At 48.5% G+C, this 24,309-nt stretch overlaps 2 protein-coding genes across 5 annotated transcripts in view; both read left to right on the top strand.

The window, feature by feature from the left end:
* DCAF7 (DDB1 and CUL4 associated factor 7) overlaps positions 1 to 8,424 on the top strand; it is a 31,295-nt gene extending 22,871 nt beyond the window's left edge. Inside the window, exons 6-8 of one of the 4 annotated variants that reach the window (XR_007131639.1) lie at positions 1,216 to 1,333; positions 3,598 to 3,835; positions 8,361 to 8,424. Coding sequence is in view for 1 of the 4 variants with exons in the window: in XM_047756877.1 (XP_047612833.1) it covers positions 1,216 to 1,333; positions 3,598 to 3,770 (291 nt within the window). In the remaining 3 variants the exon portion in view is untranslated. Of the gene's footprint in view, positions 1 to 1,215; positions 1,334 to 3,597; positions 4,251 to 5,535 lie in introns of those variants that run through there. The other 3 variants (XR_007131641.1, XR_007131640.1, XM_047756877.1) reach the window with 3 other exon arrangements.
* A 7,287-nt stretch (positions 8,425 to 15,711) lies between these two features.
* Positions 15,712 to 20,430, top strand: LOC125113946 (translational activator of cytochrome c oxidase 1). Its single transcript, XM_047756878.1, is given in 6 exon segments — positions 15,712 to 16,492; positions 16,802 to 16,908; positions 18,772 to 18,899; positions 19,400 to 19,434; positions 19,437 to 19,576; positions 19,902 to 20,430. Coding segments are annotated over 6 exon segments (882 nt in total). The 5' UTR covers positions 15,712 to 16,221; the 3' UTR covers positions 20,103 to 20,430.
* The last annotated feature ends 3,879 nt before the right edge of the window (positions 20,431 to 24,309 follow it).

The raw sequence follows: 24,309 nt of genomic DNA, 5'->3' as shown, positions 1-24,309 counted from the left end.
GGTTAAGGATCCGGCGTTGCCGTGAGCTGTGGTGTAGGTCACAGACGCAGCTCGGATCCTGAGTTGCTGTGGCTCTGGTGTAGGCCAGCGGCTATGGCTCCGATTGGACCCCTAGCCTGGGAACCTCCATATGCCGCAGGAGCGGCCCAAGAAATGGCAAAAAGACAAAAAAAAAAAAAAAGTAGATCAAATCATGCTCGCTTATGGTGTCGAGTAAGGAAACAGGCAGCAGGCAGCCTCCCCTCTTAGTCTGGACAGATTCTTCCAGTTTAGTGACTAGACATGGAAATGGCCACTCTCTGTAGCCTGTTACTTGTGGGTGGAGCTGATGCAGTGATGACATTTATTTTCAGATTCTGCTTTGGGCAAGGAGGAGAGGGCTCTCACTCTGCCTGGCTGCACAGAATTCTTAGCACAGGCATCTAATGGGGCTTGGTGGCTTATTCAGATTCCGGTTACCTTACCAAGTGTCTCTCCTTCCGTATCAGCCTAAAGGCCCTGTGCTGCTTAGGATCCAGACTCTAAACTACCCGTGTCTTTGTTTTCTTTTTCCTCAATCTCTGTAGCTACTTTTGGGACTGAGACTCTCTGTCTCTAGTAGTCTTTAAATCTACAAATGAAGGAGTTATTCTTTTTTTTTTTTTTTCTGTCTTTTTGCCATTTCTAGGGCCACACCTGTGGCATCTGGAGGTTCCCAGGCTAGGGGTCTAATTGGAGCTGCAGCTTCCGGCCTACACCACAGCCACAGCAATGCCGGATCCTTAACCCACTGAGTTAGGCCAGGGATCGAACCCGCAATCTCATGGTTCCTAGTCGAATTCGTTAACCACTGAACCACGATGGGAACTCAACAAGTTATTCTTTAAAAAAATTGTTTTCGGCATTCTCATCATGGCTCAGCTGTTAATGAACCCGACTAGTATACATGAGGATATGGGTTCGATCCCTGGCTTCATTCAGTGGGTTGAGGATCTGGCGTTGCCGTGAGCCATGGTGTAGGTCACAGACGTGGCTTGGATCCCACGTTGCTATTGCTGTGGCGTAGGCCGGCAGCTGCAGCTCTAATTAGACACCTAAGCCTGGGAACCTCTATATGCTGCTGGTGCAGCCCTAGAAAGACAAAATAATAAAACAGTTATTTTCTTGTGTTGTATCTTTTGTCATTTTTCTGTCACATCTTGAATTTTCTGGGCCTTTTTCTTGTTATTCCTGCAGGTAGTGATTCTGGACGTCCGAGTTCCATGCACACCTGTTGCCAGGTTAAACAACCACCGAGCATGTGTCAATGGCATTGCCTGGGCCCCTCATTCGTCCTGCCACATCTGTACTGCAGGTAATTACTGGCGGGGAGTGGGGCTGGGGAAGGAGCAGCAAGGAGATCTTCCTCTTGTCACCTTAAGATTGTAATCTTACAATCTTCTAAGGACAGCTTGAGAGATTTACACCCAGTCACTCCATTGAGAGCCTCCCTACACTTGCGAAATCCATGCAGTCCAAATTTCCAGATGATCTCGTACTCTCGGTGACATCAGAGCACCTGTTTGATGTCAGAGCCCGATGTTTACATGGTGTGTTTATGGACCTGGGCCGCCTCCTGTCCTTCTGCCGTGAAATCTAGGTTGGCACAGGGAACTCATGCAGGAATATGGAAAATAGGGGTAGTCTCTCTTGGATGTAACAATCTTTGGGACAGTCCCCTAGGAGATGTCAAAAGCATGTGCCTCCCTGCGCTGAGCTCATGGCCTGCCCTGGCCAGTGGTGTGTGACTTGTAGTTCCCATTTCTCCGTTTGCCAGACCCAAAAGAGCACCCCTTAAAAATATGCTGGCCGCCAATGTGCTTTTATTCTAGAGATAATGTCTGTTATTAAAAATGGAAACAATCCCCAGGTGTATAAAACAGGAAGGTGGACCTTGTCTTCTCTCCTTCCTTTCCCATTTCCACCTCAGTCCCCCTGCATGGTGACCTCTAACGGCGGATTGTGTGTCCGCTTCCAGACCTGTGTGGCTGGAGCCGAGTGTACGCATCCTTCCGCTGTGAATACCTGTCCCTCTGCTAACGCAGCGGTGTTCCTCTCCAGCCCCACGGTGTTCTGCGCCTTATCTTTTTCAGAGCCTCGGGTTTCCTTCTAACATCCTCTCCCCTCCTCACTAATCACTAGTGTTCGAATTTCCTCCTTCATTGTACAGCCAAGGGAGCGGTGTAGTTGGGGGATTTTCTGCCATCATAGCGTTAATATCGAAGGCATGAGACTTTTCCTATTTGGGGCGCTCTGCTCAGGCCCGTCTGTCTCACGGAGGAGCAGTCAGAGGCCCACCACCTCCTCTGGGGCCCAGGTTGTGGCCTGACTTTTTCACTGTTGCCCTCTTTTGCCCGGGATGTGGATAGGGAGGGTGGGAGGAGGAGGAAGAAGGGAGAATAGTGTCTGCCTGCCCAGCAGAAGCCGCCGTCACTCCTGGCGGCTGCCTTCGCCAGACCTGCACTGTGGTGTGTGCTGCACGGGTCCCCAGTCCTGGTTGAAGGAGCTGTTGCCAAAGAGCATTGAGGAGACAGGACTTGGCACTTTAGAGGTTCCAAGAGTTAAGACAGTTCCCCAGATCTCTTGACACACATGGTCCCCAGGAAGGGCATCTCGCACCCTCACCCAGGTTATGGGGCCTTGGTGGAGGCCTGTTAGGGTTTAGTTTATTCAGAGCCCCCGTGTGTCAGAGACAGACCTTCACACCAGGCTGGGCTCGTGGGACTCGGGGACGCTGGGATTGAAGATGATCGCCCCTTCTTTTTTGCCTCGGCATGCGCAAGTTCCTGGGCCAGGGATTGAACCCGCACCACAGCAGCAATCCGAGCTGACAACACCAGATCCTTAAGCCACTGCACCACAGCAGGAACTCTTTTTTTTCTCTTAAATTAAGAACTTAGAATTTTGATCATAAGAGTAATATGCTACCACATTGCAGATCACTTGGGAGCTAGAGAGACGTGAACATACCTCCTAACTTTGCCATCCTCAGAGTGCCCCGGTCTCGTTTCGATAGGCTTCCTCCATTTTTCATGTTCGTATCCATCACTTTAAGGTGATGACCTTCTTTTCCCCTGTGCCCTTTTCTCGGGCACATGTCCGCACAGCCCTTGACGTCATTATCTGTGTAACACCCCCTTGACGTATAAATATCCATAAAACGAGAATAACCCCATCACAGTGTGTCCTCAGAGAGGGATCTTTGATCACTCAGGAACTTGACATGGCTGAAGGCGACGTGTTTTGCGATCCTTCTTATCTCATCCTGTCTTCCTTTCCTTATGCCTGTCCCAGGATGAGAGGTGCCCATCTCAGTGCCACTCTGCCGTCCTGGCTCCGCTGCAGTGAATGGAGCCCTGAGACAGAGTCGGAGGCCTTGCTCTGCGTCCCGGCTCTGCCATTCACTGGCTGCGTAGCTCTGTGGTTTGGGGCAAAGACCATAGCATTTCTGGATCTCCATTTCCCCATCTAGAAAACGGGGCTTTGGCGAGTGAATGCTCTGTAAGCGGTGATGAATGCAGGATCGTTAAGCTCACTGCCTGAGTTGTGACCCTGCTTGCTGGCTTTCTGTGCCCCTAGCGGATGACCATCAGGCTCTCATCTGGGATATCCAGCAGATGCCCCGGGCCATCGAGGACCCTATCCTGGCCTACACAGCCGAGGGCGAGATCAACAACGTGCAGTGGGCGTCGACTCAGCCTGACTGGATTGCCATCTGCTACAACAACTGCCTGGAGATCCTCAGAGTGTAGTGTCGGTGGCGCCGTGCCCGCCAGGCAGGGGCTTGTGTGTTTCCCGCCTCTGTCCCACCCCCAAAGTAAGAAGAAACGTGTTTCTGGTGGCCAGTACGTCTTTCATTGCTTTGCACCCACTGTTGCCAGAAGCTGCTCTAGGAGTTTCCGGCCGGTCACCCCACGGCTCTCTGGGCCGGCCTCATTGCTGTGTGCCGCCTCCTCAGCCCAGGGCTGAGTTTTAAGATTTTCTCTCCTTTCCTCTTCTCCTTTGGTTCCTCAATTAAAAATTTCTGTGTATTTGTTTGTCGGGCGTCGTGTTAATGAGCATTGTAGGCACTGGCTCTGCTTGTGCTCATCTGTCCCAGGTGTCTGTCTGTCGCTGCCCGAGGCAGCCATCTGTGTCCCTGTCCATGTGAGCACTTAAGTGGGAACAAGTACCAATTCGAAGTTGTCTTTCTTCCTGTTCTCAATGTCTTTAATGAATTTCAACTTTGTATATTTTTTACCTATCAGGCTAATTTTTTATGAAAAGAATTTTACTCCCTGGTCTCTTCCTTGTTTCATCGCTCTCCTTACCTGCACCTTCCTCTCTTCCCTCCCTCCCTCCCTGGACTGGCCCCAGGCCCTTGACCCATGAGCAGTTTGCCTTCTTGAATCACTGCCCGAGCGGAACGTACCTGACCAGGAGTCCCAAACCACCTTGGTGCTCTGAAGGCAGTCCCAGACCGCTCACCCCTTTCCTTAGCCGGGCTCTTCTCAAGGGCTTTCTGGGCTCCAGAACAGACGTGTGACACCTTCTGTTGCTCCTCGAAGTATCTCTGTGCGCCCTCTCCCCCCGCCTTTCCCCTGTGGGACGTACTGGGCACGTGTTAGAGCTGAGCTAGCCAGACTGATTGGGGTGCCTGACTGCGGGGAGTAGTTGCAGAAAAGCTGAACTTAGAGCATGTTTCTGGTACATAGTTTAAGAGTCTGTTTTTCCTCTCCAAATATAAGCCCCTGGCCATTCTCTCTCATGTCTTGAATGACAGGCGAGAATGATGGATAAGCTGAACTTCAGTATCTCTGTCTGTTGATCAGTTCAACTGGGACTGGTGTACGCGGGCCACTCTCTGGGTTGAGTGTGCTGAGGTGAGAGAGCCCTGCTTGGGGGCTGCTCGGTCTGAGCGTCTAGCCTGAGCAACATCACTTCTAGAAGGTGGGAGACCACCAGCTCTTGCAAGGATGGAGTACCAGGCTGTGACAGTCCCAGGTCATCAAGGAAGTGGCAAGAGAAGCATCAGAGACCGGGGGTCAGCCAGTTAAGATCTCCACGAACCCCTTTCAGCCAACCTGCCCTCAGTTTAGGTTCTGAGCGGTATCGGACTTACAGGCTGTGGGTGTCTGTTTCTGTTACATGCGCAAATTCCGTGGAGGGCCTTGTGAGTGATTCCAGTGGTGGGTGAGTCCCTGGGCAGGCAGAGTTTGGGACATGCTCAGAGTCTGGGCAGAGTTTGGTTCACTGGGCTCTGCCAAGTGCCTAAAGGTTTCTGAGACCCTCTGAGTTGAGCATCCGAGAGTAGAGAGAAGCAGACCTTGAGGCTGATGGTTTTATCCAATTGGGCTCTCACCTGCTCTTCAGAAACTAAGCAGTTAGCTTTGTTCTTCTGGGCCCATAAACTCTCTTGATTGAGTCTTCCTTTTTAGAAGCAGATGTGTTTGTATCCCCAAAGTCATAGCTCTTTGCTTTAACATGGGGGGGCTGGTCCCAAAGAAAAGGTCTCTCTCTTTTTTTTTTTTTTTCCAGTAGGCTATGTCCCGTCTTCTGTTTCGGGGGCTGTTTGGCTGGCCATCTGCTTGAGGTCAACTCTCTTGAATTAACTGACGATGGAAAGCCAGCAGTGCTTGGTGAGCGCCTTCCTCTGTTGGGTTTAATGATTCCAGGGTCCTTCCCTCAAGGGTAGCAAGTCTAAATTGAGTGTCACTTGCTGTAGGAGGCTGTCAGTTCCTTCCTGTGGAAAGGGGTCTGAAATGGAGCTCTAGTGGTAGGGGGACTGGTCCCGCTGGGACTTCACTACACTGAGTTCTGAGTTAAGATGTGTTTCCTGCTGTGCATTTCCTGGTCTGAATGGTGAGAAGATTTGCCAGCTGGAACCTGAAAACAACCTGGAGAGAAAATTTAGTTAATAGTATTTGAGATGCAATTGGATAAATTCGCTCTTTACTCTCAAAACCAACAAGTTTTTTTTTGTTTTGTTTTGTTTTTTTTGCCCCTTGCTCTATGGACTCCCAGCCCTGTCACCCTCCTTAGGCCTTGTACTGTGGTCTTCTTCCTCCTGACATCCTACCTGGGCCCAGGTGAGAGTCCCAGTCTCTCTAAGCAGACACATGCACACACACACACACACACACACACACACACACACTCAGTTGCAGGAATGCTAGTATTTTGAGGCCCTGGCTCTCTTAACCTCCCTCTGTGCCACCGGCCAGATGGCCTCATGGCTGAGGAGGGGATTTCTGTAGTCTCAGGATTTAGAAAGCCCCTTAGTCAGCCAGGCTCCAGGAAGCAGAAATCTATTGTAGTTTCAGAAGCAAGTGTTTGTTTGATTTAGTTAGGCTCTCAGATTGACAGCCAGCGACAATAGGTGGGAGGCTCTGTGTCTGTGCTCCTTGCACACGAGAAGAGCAGCTGCCAGGGCCGCGCTGGAAAGGCCAGCAGCGCCTCCGTGGTCTGGCCCTTGGCCGCGCTCTTGGCCCCTGAGCGGCAGCTGCCTTTGTTTTCCTGTCTGCTGGAGGGGGTCCTGAGTAAGGGCAGTGCTGCTCCCACCGCAGAGAGCTAGTGAATGGCTCCAGGTCCTTCACGAGCTTGGGTGTTTATATTCAGGAGAGTTGGAAGCCTCTCTTGCCAGGGAGGGGCCAGGCTGTGAGGTGAGGACTGGAAGAGGGACAGTGTCTGATAACCAGGTCTTCAGATTTGGGGAGAAACAGAGAAAATTGAGGCTCTGACAAGTGTTGATGATAGGTGTGGCTGAAATTTTAGGAGGAGATTTAGGACGTGGGAGAAAGTCAGTGGTAACAAAGGAGAAAAGATTAGAGGTGGGGAGGCATTCAGACTGGCATGTGGCCGTGAGTGAGACTGGGCCCTTGGCCTGTGTCAGCCTTCCTGGACCATTCATCGGTGTCTGTGCCGCGAGGTGGCTGGGGACAGGATGACCAGAGGGACCCCTTCCTGCGGCAGTTCAGTCCTGGTGTCCTTTGCTGGTAGGGATCTGGAGGTGTTTAGGCTCCCATGATGGTTCCAGACCGCGGCTCCTCTTGGTAGTAGGTGGTCAACAGTCGGGCTGACTTTTTCCGCTCTCCCTTTTCCCTTTTCTCTTCCGCTTACCTTCCCGCTCCCTCCCACTCCCGAACTCTCTCCCTGCTGCCACCTAGAGCTGTCAGGTGTGCAGTGTCTGCCAACCATGGGAGGGCCAGCCCAGTGCTGTCCCTGCACCGCCCCTCTGCCTGCCTGGCCTGGGCTGAGGGTGGCCGCGAAAGTAGACGCCCCAGAGCAGACCCTGCTCTTTACGGTCTGCGTTCCAGCCTGAGGGAGGAGCGTCATGCCTGGCGCTTAAATTGGGTTTTCCCTGTGGGGAGAGCTGCTCTGAGCAGTCACTGTGCTCCCTGGGCCAGGCTCCCCAAGACCTGTCCTCCCCACACTGGCTGGGCCAGCTACGCAGAGTGTTGCAGGGCCTTGCCCTCTCTTCCCACCGTCATCATTGCTGCTAATGGTCAAAGTCAAGTGTACGGCCGCGTGGGATGGGCCAGGTCCTCTCAGGCTCCTTTCTGGATGTGATGTTTTAAGTATGGAAAATGCAGGTGCCTTCCCAAGAGGCTTGGACTGGTGTGTGAAACCAGAAACAGATAAGCTAATCAGAGTATGAACTCAAGAGGAAGGATGTTGGCGGTCTGTGTGACAGCTGGACGACTGACAAGGACCCGCCTTCGGGACGACCCAGCGCATAAGAACTTGTGATATCCGCTATTTCGAAGAAATGTTCTCACCTTGGCTTGGTTGTGATAATGCAGTGTGTTATGAAGCTTGTGGAGCTAAAGCTCTGACTTGCTTGAATTGAATATGAATCATTTGACATGGTTCCTGTGTATTTGATGACCCCTCCGTCAGTGACTTTCCATCCCTCCTCCCGGGCGTGAATTTGTAGCATGATTGTACAAATCTCTATGTAGAAAATGGAGGTTTCTTGTTCTCTGAAGTGTTAGGCTCTAGCCAATCATCTCTGTCCCATTTAGCCTAGTGTGTCTGAACTTAATTTCTTGTTCTATATTTGAACTTCTCCTTACGTTACAGGCTTTGTGGCATCCGACGGTCAGGTGGAGAGGAAGCTACCCCTTGCAGAACTGTACTGTAACCATTTTTTAAAAAAAAACAAAACATTATTTTCACAGGACTGATTATACACAGGGCTTGTAAAAAAAATTTTTTTAACACTGTGCTGTGAAACCGCGATGGTAAATCTCCATTGAAGGCCACTTCAGAGGTGCCTGAAAGTGGAGTGTTATTATCTATGACTTGACTTCTTGCTTTCTGAGTATATTAAACCTAATTTTCACCCTTTCATTCTGTTTCAGCCTCCTGTATAAGAAGTACCGTATTTTCTGCCCATCATACTTTGTAATAAAACTTGAACATGTATAGATTGACTGAATTTCTTCTCGTGATGAATTCAGGTCTTCCCATTCTGCCACCGTGCTCATGCTCCAGAGGCACCGGCTGAGGGATTGTAGCCCACCGCGCCGAGGGCCTCACTCATCACCTCTAACAAAACGCAGGGGCCATGACCTCGCAGGCCGCCCGAAGAGACTCCCCTAGCAGCTGGGGGCGGTGCTGTGCAGCAGTGGGTGTGTTCAGGTTCCCAGGGGCCCTGAGCAGGAGGTGATCACCACTGCCTGGGTAGGAGCCCGGGGGTCGGAAAACCTCATAAGACGAAGGTAGCCTGAATTGGGTTTTGAAAGCTGAGCTGGAGTTTTCTGGGAGTAAAGAAAGACCTAAATGCAGAGACAACGTCCATGTATAAATCTATAGAGGCGGGGAGAATGTGATCCTATTCAGAGCATGGTAAGTTCCTGTGGGGTTTTATGTGGGGAGTGGTGGGAAATGGGGCTAGGGTGGGGAGCAGGAGCCAGATTGGACCTTCGCAGAAAGTTTAAAACCCACTTCTGTGCATTTTAGGAGGCGATGAAGAAAATGCCTCAGAGTGGGGGTGAGATAGGGAGTCGCTTCATCTATTATAAGAGTCAAAGTGAGAGAAAGCAAAACCTGAACTAAGGCAGGGGCAGCAGGGAAGGAGCAGGCGGCACAACCGACGGGGTTTAAGGGACAGGGCAGTGGGGATTCAGTGACCCCTTGGTTGTGAGGGATGACCAAACAGTGGTAACTGCCAGGTCCCCTGGGTTAGGACACCAGGCTCTGATGGCTGACCAGGACTCCCAGGTCCTCGATGCTTTCCCAAGCCTGTGCCCCAACGGGACAGGATGGAGGAGTTCTGTTCCCACGGCCCTTCAGACTCTGAGTCCTGGATGCATACTCCCTCCGTTTATTTTTATTTTCTTTTTGTGCTCATGTTGAGTCATTTCAAAGGAAGAGAAGAATAAACTGATTGGTTCAGTGAGCCAGTACTTAGTAAATGTCTGCTTCTTTAGTTACTTACTGCAAGGAAGGTCAAGCGGAGTTCCCGTCGTGGCGAAGTGGTTAACGAATCCGACTAGGAACCATGAGGTTGCGGGTTCGGTCCCTGCCCTTGCTCAGTGGGTTAACGATCCGGCGTTGCCGTGAGCTGTGGTGTAGGTTGCAGACGCGGCTCGGATCCCGTGTTGCTGTGGCTCTGGCGTAGGTCGGTGGCTATAGCTCCGATTCAACCCCTAGCCTGGGAACCTCCATATGCCGCAGGAGCGGCCCAAGAAATAGCAACAACAACAACAAAAAGACAAAAGACCAAAAAAAAAAAAAAAAAGGAAGGTCAAGCGAAGCTGTTTTCCCGTGTGCCTGGAAAGAGGAAATAAAGCAGTGGGTAAACGGTAACGTCTCTACCAGGCTGTCAAATTAGCACGAGTATCTGGAGCAGCAACGAGCATGGTCTCATTTATTGAGACCTGTTGGTACTAGGCAACAGCTGACGATGCCTTCAGCCAGAATTTAGCATCCAAGCTTCATTGCTAAAGATTTCAGGGATCCTGGAAGTTCCCTTTGTGGCTCAGTGATAATGAGCCCGACTTGATCCCTGCCCTCGCTCAGTGGGTTAAGGATCTGGCGTTGCCGTGAGCTGTGCTGTAGGTTGCAGACACGGCTCTGATCCCATGTTGCTATGGCTATGGAGCAGGCCTGTAGCTGTAGCTCCATTTTGACCCCTAGCCTGGGAACCTCCATATGCTGTGGGTGTGGCCCTAAAAAGATTTCAGAGATCCTGATAACTGGGCTTCTAGAGATGGTTCCATCACCCATGAATTTCTTGAGACAGTAAATGTTAGCTCAGACCGAGAAAGAAAAATCTGCCTTGCTGTTCATTACAGATAAAGAGACACAGATAGGAAATTCCTACTGTGGCTCAACTGGTTAAGAACCCAACTAGTATCCTTGAGGATGTGGGTTCAATCTCTGGCCTTGATCAGTGGCTTAAGGATCCAGCATTGCTGCCTAAATTACGGATCCGGCTTGGATCCGGCATTGCTATGGCTGTGGTGTAGGCTGGCAGCTGCAGTTCCAATTCAATCCCTGGTCTAGGAACTTCATGTACCATGAGTGTGGCCTTAAAAAAAAGAAACAAACAAAAACAGACACAGATAAAAACAGCTGCAAAGTTAGCAGGAAACAATATTTCTCCCTAGGCAAACACTGCAAATTAAAGTGTCATAATAATTCCCTTCTCTGAGTGACTTTCTTTTATAAAGTCGCTAAGAAACTTTTTCTCCCAAATCATAGACTATCAGAAAGTTTGCTCATGTTAAAAAAAAAAAAAAAAAGGAGTTCCTGTAGTGGCGCAGTGGTTAACGAATCCAACTAGGAACGATGAGGTTTTGGGTTCGGTCCCTGCCCTTGCTCAGTGGGTTAATGATCCGGCGTTGCCGTGAGCTGTGGTGTAGGTTGCAGACGTGGCTCGGATCCCGAGTTGCTGTGGCTCTGGCGTAGGCTGGTGGCTATGGCTCCGATTAGGTCCCTAGCCTGGGAACCTCCATATGCTGTGGGAGCGGCCCAAGAAATAGCAAAAAAAAGACTAAATAATAAATAAATACTCATGTTAAAAAAAAAAAAGAAAGTTTGCTGTCTGAAATTATCTGAGAATGAAGCCCTATAATTTTATTTGCTTTTTAGGGCCGCACCCCCAGCATATGGAAGTTCCCAGGCTAGGGGTCGAATTGAAGCTGCAGCTGCTGGCCTGTGTGACAGTCACAGCAACACCAGATATGAGCCACGTCTGTGATCTACACTGCAGCTTACAGCAAGGCTGGATCCTTAACCCGCTGATCGAGGCCAAGGATTGAACGAGCATCCTCATGAATACTAGTTGGGTTTGTTATTGCTGAGCCACAACAGGAACTCCAAGCCTTATGGTCTTGTTTGGAGAATCAGTTGCTTTGATAGAGAAGCAGCCTTGATTTCCAGCCCAGCTACAGAGCTTCAGCACAGGGGTTTCTGAACCCAACATTCCATATTTAACTCCGTAGTTGCCTGGGTCCAGAGCTGATGTAGACTTTTTCATACAGCTCTGTGTTGATCTGTCAAACTCCGTCCCATTGAAATTTCACCTAACCTCCAGTCTTCCTCGTAATTCGATAAAAACAGTCTGCCTTTATTTCATGGGACAGCCCACCGTCCCTCTGGTGTGCAGTTGGCCTTGTTGCAGTGAGTTGACAGCATGACTTCGTTGGACAACAGATTTGCTGTGACGGACTCAGGCTGATTGTACTACAGCAGTCTCAAATTTTGTTTTAGGCTTCTATACTTACTTGTGATTGTAAATTCTTTAAATTTGTTTTTTTTTTGGTACTCAATGTAACGTTTATATTAAGATAATATAAACACTATTTTTTTTTAAATTTTTTGGTCATTTTAGGGCCGCACCTGTGGCATATGGAGGTTCCTAGACTTGGAGTCAAATCGGAGCTGTAGCCACCGGCCTACGCCAGAGCCACAGCAACGTGGGATCCGAGTGCATCTGCAACCTTCACCACAACTCATGGCAACGCCGGATTCTTAAGCCACTGAGCAAGGCCAGGGATCGAACCTGCATCCTCATGGATACTAGTCGGGTTCATAAACCACTGAGCCACGATGTGAACTCCAATATTAAGCTCTGTTTTTAAATGACAAAAAGTAATATTCTATATGAATAGCTAGCAAGGAATGAAAAGATGCCCAGTATCATTACTCATTTGGCAAATACAAGTCAAACCCACAGTGAGATACTGCTTTATACCGACCAGGATGGCAACAGCTAGTCAAAAAGAGATAATAACAGTATAGACAAGGATGTGGAGAAATGGGAAACTTCATACATCGCTGGTGGGATACAAAATAACGCAGCTGTTTTGGAAAACACTGTGACAGTTTGTTAAAAGGTTAGATACTCTGTGACCCACCCATTCCACTCCTAGGTATATACCCAAGAAAAATGAAAACATGTCTACACAAAAAATTTGTACATGCATGCTCATAACAGTAGCATTCATGAAAGTCCAAAGGTAGAAACAACCCAAATGTCCATCACCTGATGAATGGATAGACAAAAAGTGGAATGTTATTTGGCAATAAAAATGAATCGAGTATTGATACATGCTACAACGTGGATGGATCCTAAAAACTTGCTAAATGAAAGAAGCCAGTCACAAAGGCCCACATACTGCATGATTCCATTCATATGAAATGTCCAGAATAGGCAAACCTATATAGACAGAAGTAAACTGATGGTTGCCAAGGACTTAGGGAATTTGGAGGAAATGGGGAGTGACTTCTAAGGGAATTTGGAGGAAATGGGGAGTGACTTCTAAGGGAATTTGGAGGAAATGGGGAGTGACTTCTAATGGGTACAAGATTTTTTTGGGGAGTGATTAAACTGTAACATTGTGGTAGTTCCTCCTGTGGTGCAACGGGATGGATGGTATCTCAGCAGTGCCGGGGATGCAGGTTCAATCCCTAGCCTGGTGCAGTGGGTTAAGGGTCTGGTGTTGCCACAGCTGTGGCGTAGGTTGCAGCTCCAGCTCAGATTTGATCTCTGTCCAAGGAACTCCATCTGCCACAGGGCTGCCAAAAAAAAAAAAAAAGTGAAATTGTGATGACTGCACACATCTACCAATATGCTAAAAATGACTCTTTTCATATTTTTTATGGCCACACTTGCAGCATATGGAAGTTCCCAAGTGAGCTGTGGCAATGCTGGATTTTTTAACACACCGTGCTAGAGCCAGGGATCTAACCTGTACCACGGCAGTGACCGAAATTCCTGCAGTCAGATTCTTAACCCACTTTGCCACAGTGGCAACTCCCAATGTATACTTTAAATTGGTGACTTGTATGACATTTAAATTGTATGTCGATAAAGTTTTAATGGAGTTTCCGCCATGGCACAGTGGTTAGTGTGTCTCTGTGGCAGTGCCGGTTGGATCCCCTGACCAGCACAGTGGGTTAATCATCAGTGTTGCTGCAGCTTGGAACAGTTCCTGGCTTGGGAACTTCTATATGCCAAGAGTTTGGCCAAAAAAAAAAAAAAGCTTTTTTTTTAAGGAACTGTGCTGGGCACAGGACTACGATCCTGCTCTCAAAAGATTTTAACACCATGACAGAGACAAGCATTTGATCTTTAAAAAGTAAGTGTTGGGGAGTTCCCGTCGTGGCGCAGTGGTTAACGAATCCGACTAGGAACCATAAGGTTTTGGGTTCGATCCCTGGCCTTGCTTAGTGGGTTAAGAATCCGGTGTTGCCGTGAGCTGTGGTGTAGGTCGAGACGTGGCTCGGATCCCATGTTGCTGTGGCTCTGGCATAAGGTAGTGGCTACAGCTCTGATTCGACCCCTGGCCTGGGAACCTCCATGTACTGCAGGTGTAGCCCCAGAAAAAGCAAAAAGGACCCCCCCCCAAAAAAAAGTTAAGTGTTGGGATTTCCCATTGTGGCTCAACAGAAACAAACCTGACTAGTATCCATGAGAATGTGAGTTCTATCCCTGGCCTTGTTGAGTAGGTTACAGATCCAGCATTGCCATGAGCTGCGGTGTAGTTCAGAGACATGACTCAGATCTGGCCAGCAGCTACAGCTCCAATTTAACCCCTAACCTGGGAACCTCCATGTTGTAGGTGGGGCCCTAAAAAGAGATCGATAAATAAATAAATACATAAATAAAAACAGGAGTTCTCTCATGGCTCAGTGAGTTAAGTATCCAGTGTTGTCACTGCTGTAGCTTGGGTCACTGCTGCGGCATGGGTTCAATCCCTTGCCTGTGAACTTCCACATGCCAAGGGTAGGGCCAAAAAAAAAAAAAAAATAGGAGAACAAAGGTGCTATTAGTTACAGCTAAAAATTCAAAGGACATTTAAGAAGGCTTTAACCAAGGAAGTGACAGCTGAACTGGGCCTAGAAGCACAATAAGAGATCTTACCAGTGAGACAGTGAAGTTCACTCCAAGCAGAGAGGAACAAAGAACTTGTGTTCAGGATACAGTCTGCTCCAACTGGACTGTAGAGTCAGGACATGAGACCAGAAGAATGAGTACATCTGAGATTATGGAGGTTTCGTATAACAAAAACCAACATAAATGGAGTTCCTGTCGTGGCCCAGTGGTTAACGAATCTGACTAGGAACCATGAGGTTGCAGGTTCGATCCCTGGCCTTGCTCAGTGGGTTAAGGATCCGGTGTTGCCCTGAGCTGTGGTGTAGGTCGCAGACGCAGTTCAGATCCCGCATTGCTGTGGCTCGGGTGTAGACCTGTGGCTACAGCTCTGATTAGACCCCTAGCCCCCCTAGCGGGGGGTCCCTAGCCTAGGGACCCCCCGCTCCATATGCCATGGGAGCGGCCCAAGAAATGGCACAAAGACAAAAAATACCGGGGGGGAAAAAAAACCTAGCATAAAATCTATACCTGTGCATTTTATCCATTATCCCATATAATCCTAGAAAGACCATTCTACAGGTAAGGAAACTGAAATACAGAAAAGTAGAGGAACTTGCCCAAGGTTACATTAGCAAGTATGACAACCAGGGTTCAAACCGGAGGCCATAGCTTGACTGTTCTCTAATACACCAAGTCCTTTGGGTTTAAACTCAACAGTATGGGGAGCCAGCGGAAAGGTGTTCACAGTCACCACTTGCTTTGTTTCTTCTATATATCTTCTCCTAATGGTCTCGGTTTTCTCTTTGGGGAGAGCAGAGGGAAAATGCAGAGGAGACTTCAGCTTCAGAAACTCTTCTGGGGAGTTCCTGTCCTGGTGCAGTGGAAATGAATCTGACTGGAAACCACAAGGTTGTGGGTTCAAGCCCTGGCCTCGCTCCGTGGGTTAAGGATCTGGCGTTGCCAGGAGCTGTGGTGTAGGTCACAGATGTGGCTTGGATCCTGCATTGCTGAGGCTGTGATGTAGGCCAGCAGCTGCAGCTCTGATTGGATACCTAGTCTGGGAACCTCCATATGCTGTGGGTGCTGGCCCTGAAAAGCAAAAAATAAATAAAAAGAAAAGCCTTCTGATTATCCTCCCTCTCCAGGATGACCTGTATCTCACCTGAATCTCCAGCATATCTTGCATTTAGGGGCTTCATCACTGATTGCCACTGCTGTTTACATAAGACTTTATTACTTTGAAGCTCCGAGGGCTTATTTTGTGTTTTCAAACTTACCATGTTGGTAAAGCAAGTAATAGCATCATTTACAGATAGCGAATAGGAAGTTAAGAGAGACTAAATGATTGGGAAATCACATCTCTGGGCCGCGATTTCTTTACCTGTAAAATGAAGTGGGTGAACTACCTTTTACTTTGCAACAACAAAACATTTATCGTTCTAGGCCTCCTTAAAGTTGGGAAGCTCTTCTGAAGCAAATTCACTTTCATAACTCAGATGTATTTCTACTGGATCATTGTGGGAAATAAAGCCTGGAGCTCCCCAGGCAACCCGGAGGGATTGAGCACGGGGTCACCCCAAGGGCCCCGGCTCTGCGCAGCAGCTTCAGAAAAAGCAAGTACCACAGAGCGGCGGAACGGCTTTTGCGGGCGCTGGGGACGCGTTTGGGGGACGGACCGGGGAAACGAACTGTGCTGCACCATCAGGTGTACTCCCGGCTGCCGCTGATCGATGAGGCGTCGTTTACGTCCCGGCTGCTCCGGTGGGCTTGAGCCTCTGGCTCCCAGGTGACGGTCGGAGGAGGCCGCAGGCTCAGGACCTGCTTGTTCCCGCGCCGTACACGGCGGGCTGACCTTGGCTGCTGCTCTCGCCGACCTTGGCCGAGGGTCGGAGCCAATGGCGGCCTGGGCTGCTGTCAACCTGAGCAGGGCTGCTGCCCGATGCTTGCGGGCTCGAGACCCTGGGGTCCGGGAGGCTCTTTTGCGCGCCTCCCAGTCTGAGCCTCCGGATTGGAGCTTCGCCTGGGGCCGAATGCTGCACGTCACTGCGGCGGTTCCTGCCGGGCACAACAAGTGGTCCAAAGTCCGGCACATCAAGGGTCCCAAGGACACCGAAAGGAGTCGCATATTCTCCAAGCTCAGTCTGAGCATTCGCCTAGCGGTTAAAGGTGAGAACCTGACTGTCGCCCACCGCTGGCTGCCCCTGCCCTCACTATGTCCACCGCCTCCCTTGCCTGCCAGAGCTGGGCCAGGGCCCACCCGGATTCTCAGCCTTTCATTAAGAGTGAATTAAAAGCTTCTTTTCGAAAATGCTTACCCATAACCCATTCAAACACTGGAGAAAATGTTCTAAACTAGCCGACAACTAAGTAGTGAGTTGCCACTATTTTGGCAGATGGGAGTGGGAGTGGGGTGGAAATTCCTTTTTTTCTTCAACATCATAGTGGGATGTCTTCACTTACTCTTTTCTATCTCAGAAGGAGGCCCCAACCCTGATCTCAACAGCAACCTGGCCAGCATCTTAGAGGTGTGTCGCAGCAAGCACATGCCCAAGTCAACAATGGAAGCAGCACTGAAAATGGAGGTGTGTCCTCAGTGTGAGTTCTTGATATTGATCACAGCCCCTATAGGGCACATGACCATCACACACACTTTAAATTATCAGAGAGAAGGGTAGCAATATGATTTACACTCTCAACCCAGATCCTTCTGATGACTCTATCTTGGCCATTGGTGATGGGAGCACAGTCAGGAATAGGATGTATATATAGACAATATATAGAACCATACAGCCAGAGTTGCTGTACGCATGTGTACGCACGTGTGCGCACGTGTACGGGCTCAGTGGGTTAAGGACTGAACATTGTCTCTATGAGGATATGGGTTCGATCGCTGGCCTTGCTCAGTGGGTTAAGGATCTGTTGTTACCACAAGCTGCATCGAAGGTCAAAGATCTGACCTGGATCTGGTGTTGCCATGGCTGTGGCCTACACCTCAGCTGCAGCTCTGATTTGATCCTGGGCCCTGGGAACTTCCGTATGCTGCAGGTGTGGCTGTAAAAAAAAACCAAAAAAACAAAAAAACCATACAGCCTAGGACCGTTGTGCTGAGCTGTGAGGAGATGGAGTAAAAGGAGCATAGCATGGGGAAAGCCCTGATGTTAAATTGAGGAAAGGGGCGTTCCCTTCATGGCTCAGTGGAAACAAATCTGATTATCATTCATGAGGATGCATGTTTGATCCCTGGCCTCGCTCAGTGGGTTAAGGATCCGGCATGGTATAGGTCACAGACACGGCTCGGATCTGCTGTAGCTGTGGCTGTGGCATAGGCTGGCAGTGGTAGCTCTGATTCGACTCCCTAGCCTGGGAACCTCCATGTGCCATGGGTGTGGCCCTAAAAAAAAAAAAAGAGACCAAAATAAATAAATAAACCAAGGAAAGGTTTGTTTTTCTGATATTTAGTCCTTAAAGGAGAAAATAACAGTAGAAAGAGAGGTTGCACATGATAGTGATGGTGAGAGGAGCTGGGATGTTGAGCCCAGGTGTGGAAATTGTCTTCAAGCCTAGGTGAGGGGACACCTGTTCTCTGGGACAAGGGAAGGGTCTGCAGACTTAATAATCATCTCAGAAGCTAACAGTTGCTGAGTGTTTACTCCAGGTCAAGACCTTTGTGTACATTATCTCACTGAATCCTCAGAATAACCTTATGTGGAAACTGAGGCCCAGAAATATTAGGTGACTTGACCAAATCATACAGAAAATGACAGATTTGGAACTAGACAAACTCCAGAGCCTATGCTCTTACCAGCATGCATACTGCCTTCATGTCGGCTGTGGTGCTGCTCAGGCGGTCAAGGCGGAGGATTTCCCTCACCTCGTTGTCCTTTAATTTTGTGAAAGAGGAAGGAAGAAGTCATCAGTTGAAAGTTCTGGGAGACAGCAGGACAGGGTGATGGAGAGAGTGGTGATTATCAGATGCAAGGGCAGGGGACGAGCAGAGGTGAGGGGGGGAGGTCCGGGTGAGATTGATCATTAGAGTTTTGATAGATTATTTGAATTTTGAGACCATGCTATTTGATAAGGCCCAGGTGTGTGATTTGACACAGCTTATTCAGCAGCCCAAGGGTAGGCGCACAGGTGGGCTTCATGTGGGCTAAGGTGTAGGAAGATGAGTTAGCAGGAGCAGCGGGGGCGGGGAACAAAGCTGGGAGATGGCTGATTGATTGCTCGTGGACCAGAGAAACAGACTCCCTTCCAAGTAAGGGGTGGTACTTCAAAAGCTGGTCCAAGGGCCTCCTCTCAGAACGGGAAGACAAAAATAAAGACTTAGAACCTAGGCTCCAGCCCAGAGGCACCCCCCACCACCACCAATGAGTCAACTTTGTGGTGCCTGTGGTTCTGGGAGGGAATTAGGAAACAGGAAAATGTGCTTGTGTTGTTTATTGCAGAAAACCAAGGATATTCATTTGTTGTATGAGGGCCGAGGCCCTGGTGGCTCTTCTCTTCTCATTGAGGCATTATCTAACAGTGGCTCCAAGTGCCTCTCGGACATCAAACATATCCTGAACAAGAATGGGTAGGTGTGTGTCTGGGGAGAGCGGAAGGGGACAGAGTCTTTAGGTTCCAGTTCTGTGCAGTGAAAATAACTGTTGTTCCTGGTGGTGTGTCAAGTTTTACCCACTTTATCCTCAGCAGAATCCAAATGGGATAATATATTCTCCTTTAATGGGTTCCATAGTAGACAGGATCCAAAAGACTTGTTCATCAGGTGTAGTCCCATTATCCCGTCTGTAGTCACATAATGGCCAGTCTTAGAAAGTACCACCAGGGCTAGAATCTTAATTGCCCTGAGTTGATGAGCAAAGTCTTTGCATCTTCCAAACTCCAGTCAGGGCAGAAAATCGAAGGGGGGGCTATGTCTGGATTATTCCCTTGCCCAGGGGTAGGTGTTCAGGAAGAGAGCTGCTCCCTTTCTGTATAAACTCCAGGGGCTGGGTGGGAATGAGTGCTTTGCAGTGCTTGCTGGAGGCTGAGTGTCTAAAGGCCTTCATTCTGGCCCATTTCCTTTCCTATTAGGGGAATGATGGCTGAAGGAGCTCGCCACTTCTTTGACAAAAGGGAGTGATAGTGGTTGGAGTGGAGGACAGAGAGAAGAAAGCTGTGAACCTAGAGCGTGCCCTGGAGCTGGCAATTGAAGCAGGGGCTGAGGATGTCAAGGAAACTGAAGATGAAGAGGAAAAGAACATTTTTAAAGTGAGTGTGAAGCTTGGGTATTGGGCGGCCTTCCGAGAGGGCCCTAATAGACACATTAAGGCCTGCTTCTCTCCTTTTCTTCTTTCCTGTGCCCGGGGTACAGGAGCTAAAGAGCTCACATAATACACAAACAGTTATTAGTGGGTATTGGATAGGGCTTACTCTCCTGAGGACAATGAGTACGATCCAGAACATGGAACACTTGTCTCTGCCAGTGAAGACCCAAACTCAATGGAATGCCACAGTAATTCCATTCAGATTTTGTAAACTTCTGTCTGGCTTTGTCCTGTTACCTCCTTACCTCCAGACTTTCCTTTGCTCCTAGTTTGTTTGTGATGCCTCTTCACTGCACCAAGTGAGGAAGAAGCTGGACTCCCTGGGCCTGTGTTGTGTGTCCTGTATGCTAGAGTTCATCCCCAACACAAAAGTGCAGCTGGCTGACCCCGAGCTGGAGCAGGCTGCCCATCTCATCCACGCCCTCAGCAACCACGACGACGTGATCCACGTCTATGACAACATTGAGTAGCCAGGCCGTACCTGCTGCCAGGCAGCCTCTTCTGGAGCACAAGCCTCTGAGACTCAAGCAGACGGGGGAGTCTAGCAGGTCAGGAAGCATGAGACCTGCAGCTTTGTGGCCAAGGGAATGCCCGCACTTTGTGAAGCCTCCGTGTCAGCATGGCTGGTGTCTAGAGTCCTTTTGGATGAGTTCCCTCCAACATCCTTCTGGATGCAAGGTGCAGCCAGTTAGCTGGTCAGACTCTGATCTCAGGAATGTGGCCCTTGTGGGGATGGTAGGTGCCCTGAAGGCCCATGTGCTGGAAACTGCTGTGAAATAATAACAGTGATTGACCTGGGTCGCTGCAGTGCTGTTGTATTGCTCTTGAGTTTTCCTGGGTTTGTGTCCAGTTGTTGGGATCCTCAACTTCCCCTCAAGTCTATGGGCTTAGTTCCACTACTCCAGTCCCAAGATGTTTATTTTTTTTGCTTGGCCATGGAAGTGTAGCTCTCTCCAGGTACCCTGTGCTCTAGTGCTACTCTAATGGCCTAAACCTGATATTTATTCATGCAACTAACATGCGTGAATAGGTTATCAAACACCTACTGTGTACCAGGAACTGTACTTACAAGCCGTTAATTGATGCCCCGTGTTAGATCCTGCTCTGAGACATAGGACCTTAGGGAAGACAAGGGAATGCTCTCTGATTGAGCTGCTGTGCCCGTATTCTTGTTCTCTTTGTATGGCCTTTGTGCCTTTCTTTTGTCAAAGTGATTTCCCACTCTAGGCCAGCGGGAAATCAGCTGCCAGTGGTAAGGAACTTCGAGGCCCTGGCCTCGTTCAGTGGGTCCCTGTGTGTTGAGATTTGTCAGATTGGACCTATCAGTGGGCTGCACTCAGAAAAGGCTATAACCCAGAAGTCTCATTGTGGCTCAGCAGTAAGGAGCCCGACTAGTATCCATGAGGATGTGGGTTCGATCCCTGGCCTCAATCAGTGAGTTAAGGATACAGCATCACTGTGAGCTGTGTTATAGGTCGAAGATGCGGCTTGGATTCTGGGTTGCTGTGGCTGTGGTGTAGGTTGACAGCTATAGCTACGATTTGACCCCTAGCCTGGGAACTTCCATATGCCGCCGGTGTGGCCCTAAAAAGCGGGGGAAAAAAACAAAAACAAAAACAAAAAAACGCGAGTGTGTGAGAGAGAAAAGGCGATACCAAGCTGGTTTGAAAGCTGCTTGATGCTCAAAAATGCCCATCCCATCTGTGATTCCATATAATAGGGCACTGGGAACTGGAAAGGAAATGAGAACAGGAGGAAGGGTGAAGGGCTGAGTCAGAAGTCTGGCCAGAGGGGAAATAGCGCCTTGGTGCCTTTTGCTCCTAAAAGTCACTTCTGAGTTTAAAGAGACCAGAAGTGCCAGCCACCTGTACTGGAGCCCATCAAGCATGTCCGGCCTGGAGTGGCTTTTTTTGTGGGGAGGGTGTTTTGGCCATGCCCATGGCATGCAGAAGTTCTGGGGCCAGGGATCAAACCTGAGCCACAGCAGCGACAACACTGAATCCTTTATCTCTAGGCAACTGGAGAACTCCTGGAGTGGCTTTTTGGTCCCTGTTATTCACCTTATAAATTGTTTAAGCCAGTTCTGAGCTCAGAGTCACTTTCCTGAAGGAGACTTAGGTAAATGAGGATGGAAAATAATTAAAACCAAACTGTCTGTGAATGATAACTTTACCTTCTAGGAAGAAGAGATTATTAATTCCATAATGACTTCAACAGCTGGAGCGTGAAGGCTAGGGGGAGGAAAACCAATTAAATAATCCATTATTATGCCAAAGGATACATGCTTATACCTCATTTCATATTCATGATACTACCTGGAATTCTAGTTTTTATAGGAGATAATGCATCTAAATATCTTAATAGCACACCATTAAAATAGGACAACATAAAGTTTAAATGCCCCTTTATAAGATTCTTTCATATTTTATTTGATTTTTAAAACCTATAAAATAGGCCAAATATTTTATGCATAGATGATCTCATACCAAGCAGGTGAGAACTACATCTTGTAGGATTCCCACTGTGGCACAGTGGGTTAATGATCTAGCTTGTCTCTGTGGAGGTGCCAGTTTGATCCCTGATCCTGGAGCAATGCATTAAGGAGCCACCGTTGCTGCAGCTGTGGTATAGGTCACAGCTCCGGCTCAGGTTTGATCCCTGGCCCGGGAACTTCCATATGCCATGGGTGTGACTGAAAAAAAAAAAAACCAACTACATCATCTTATATTGATAGGCCTTGTTTTTGTTTTTGTCTTTTTAGGGCCCTTCCTACCGCATATGGAGGTTCCCAGGCCAGGGGTCAAATTGGAGCTGTAGTCACTGGCCTGTGCCACAGCCACAGCAGTGCAGGATCTGAGCTGCAACTTCGACCTACACCACAGCTCATGGCAACGCTGGAACCTCAACCCATTGAGTGAGGCCAGGGATCAAACCCACAACCTCATGGTTCCTAGTCGGATTCATTAACCACTCAGCCACAATTGGGAACTCCTGAATGTAATAATTTCTGATGTGAGAAATCTGTATATAGGAAGCCCACTCTAAAAGGGAACTTGGTTATTCACAAGAATAGTCCTCTAATATGATTTGTTAATATGAATTCTTGTATAACCAGTTTTCTTGCAACAAGGCATGTTAGACAGCTCTGCACTGACCCCTGGTGGTGCTATGCAGTCTTCATGCAGTTAATATGAGAAAGACAAAAATGGAAGCTGACTTGGACTTGTTCTGCCTCTAAATTTAGTAAAGAGACACTTAGCTACATAGATTCAATAATTATTTATAATTATTTAATGAATAATTAAAAGGATATAAATTATCCTGTCATTAGAAATTATTTTTCAGGGGTTCCCATCATGGCTCAGTGGTTAATGAATCCCACTAGGAACCATGAGGTTTTGGGTTCAATCCCTGGCCTTGCTCAGTGGGTTAAGGATCCAGCGTTGCTGTGAGCTGTGGTGTAGGTTGCAGTTGTGGCTCGGATCCCACATTGCTTTGGCTGTGGTGTAGGCCAGGAGCTACAGCTCTGATCTGACCCCTAGCCTAGGAACCTCCATGAGCCACAGGTGCGGCCCTAAAAAGACCGAAAATATATCTATATATATTTTTCAAAGAATATTTTATGTCAGAGAAAATGTTTTTATAATGTTAAGAGAAAAACAAAAACAAAGATGCAAAACTATATATATAGTATGGTCCAAATTTTAAAATATATATAATACTGTCTATATAAACTTTCTGAAAAAGACTAGAAGGAAGTATACCAAAATATCAAAACTGGTTATCTCTGGGTGGTAATGTTATAACTGAGTTTTGTTTTCTATAATCATGCACTACTTTTATCACGGGAACATTTTTAAAAAAAGAAAACTAGTGACATTATGTCCAATTAGACAGTGTGAGAGGCCAGGATTCAGGCGCACCTTAAAGTCAAAAGAATGGGCTCTGGGAGTTCCTGTTGTTGTGCAGCGACTAGTAACCATGAAGTTTTGGGTTCGATCCCTGGCCCCGCTCAGTGTGTTAAGGATCTGGCATTGCCGTGAGCTGTGGTGTAGGTTGCAGACACAGCTCAGTTCCCTTGTTGCTGTGACTGTGGTGTAGGCCAGCGGCTATAGCTCCGATTCAACCCCTAGCCTGGGAACCTCCATGTGCGTGGGTGTAGCCCTAAGAAGTGTGTGTGGGGGGGGAAGAATGGGGTCTGGTCCTGGCTAGCCTTTGTCTTACTGTTGGTCATTATCTAGCAACACAAAATCACTTAGTGCCTTGAGCTGCCTTGGGCTCACTTTTAAGTGTCCTTTTGGTGGGATGGAAGCATCAGTGACAGGCTCTGTCCATAGCCTTGACTCTTACAAGAGGTGCCTAGGTGCCACATAGCTGCCACACCAATGCTAGGGGGCCCCGGCTGAAATGAACAGGTCCCATGAAGGTTCTGCCTCCAGCCAACTATGGAAATTCAACTATATGGCTGAGTTACTTTTTCTTCTCTGGAAAACATGTAGTACAGCTATCAATAAAGCTTTATATTCTAATAAGAGTCCTCAACTTTTGAATCCCTAGGAGCTCCTCTGGAGGCGTTCTATGAAGAGAAAATAAATGAGCCAGGATTTCTCATAAAAGGAGTGTCGTGATAGATACCACACTAGTCTTGACCGAAATCACTTTTTCTCTTTTCCTATC

This window comes from Phacochoerus africanus, chromosome 14 (assembly GCF_016906955.1).
Source record: "Phacochoerus africanus isolate WHEZ1 chromosome 14, ROS_Pafr_v1, whole genome shotgun sequence".
Lineage (NCBI taxonomy): Eukaryota > Metazoa > Chordata > Mammalia > Artiodactyla > Suidae > Phacochoerus > Phacochoerus africanus.
The sequence above is the reverse complement of the archived record's forward strand: the minus strand, read 5'-3'. Positions and strand labels throughout refer to the sequence as shown.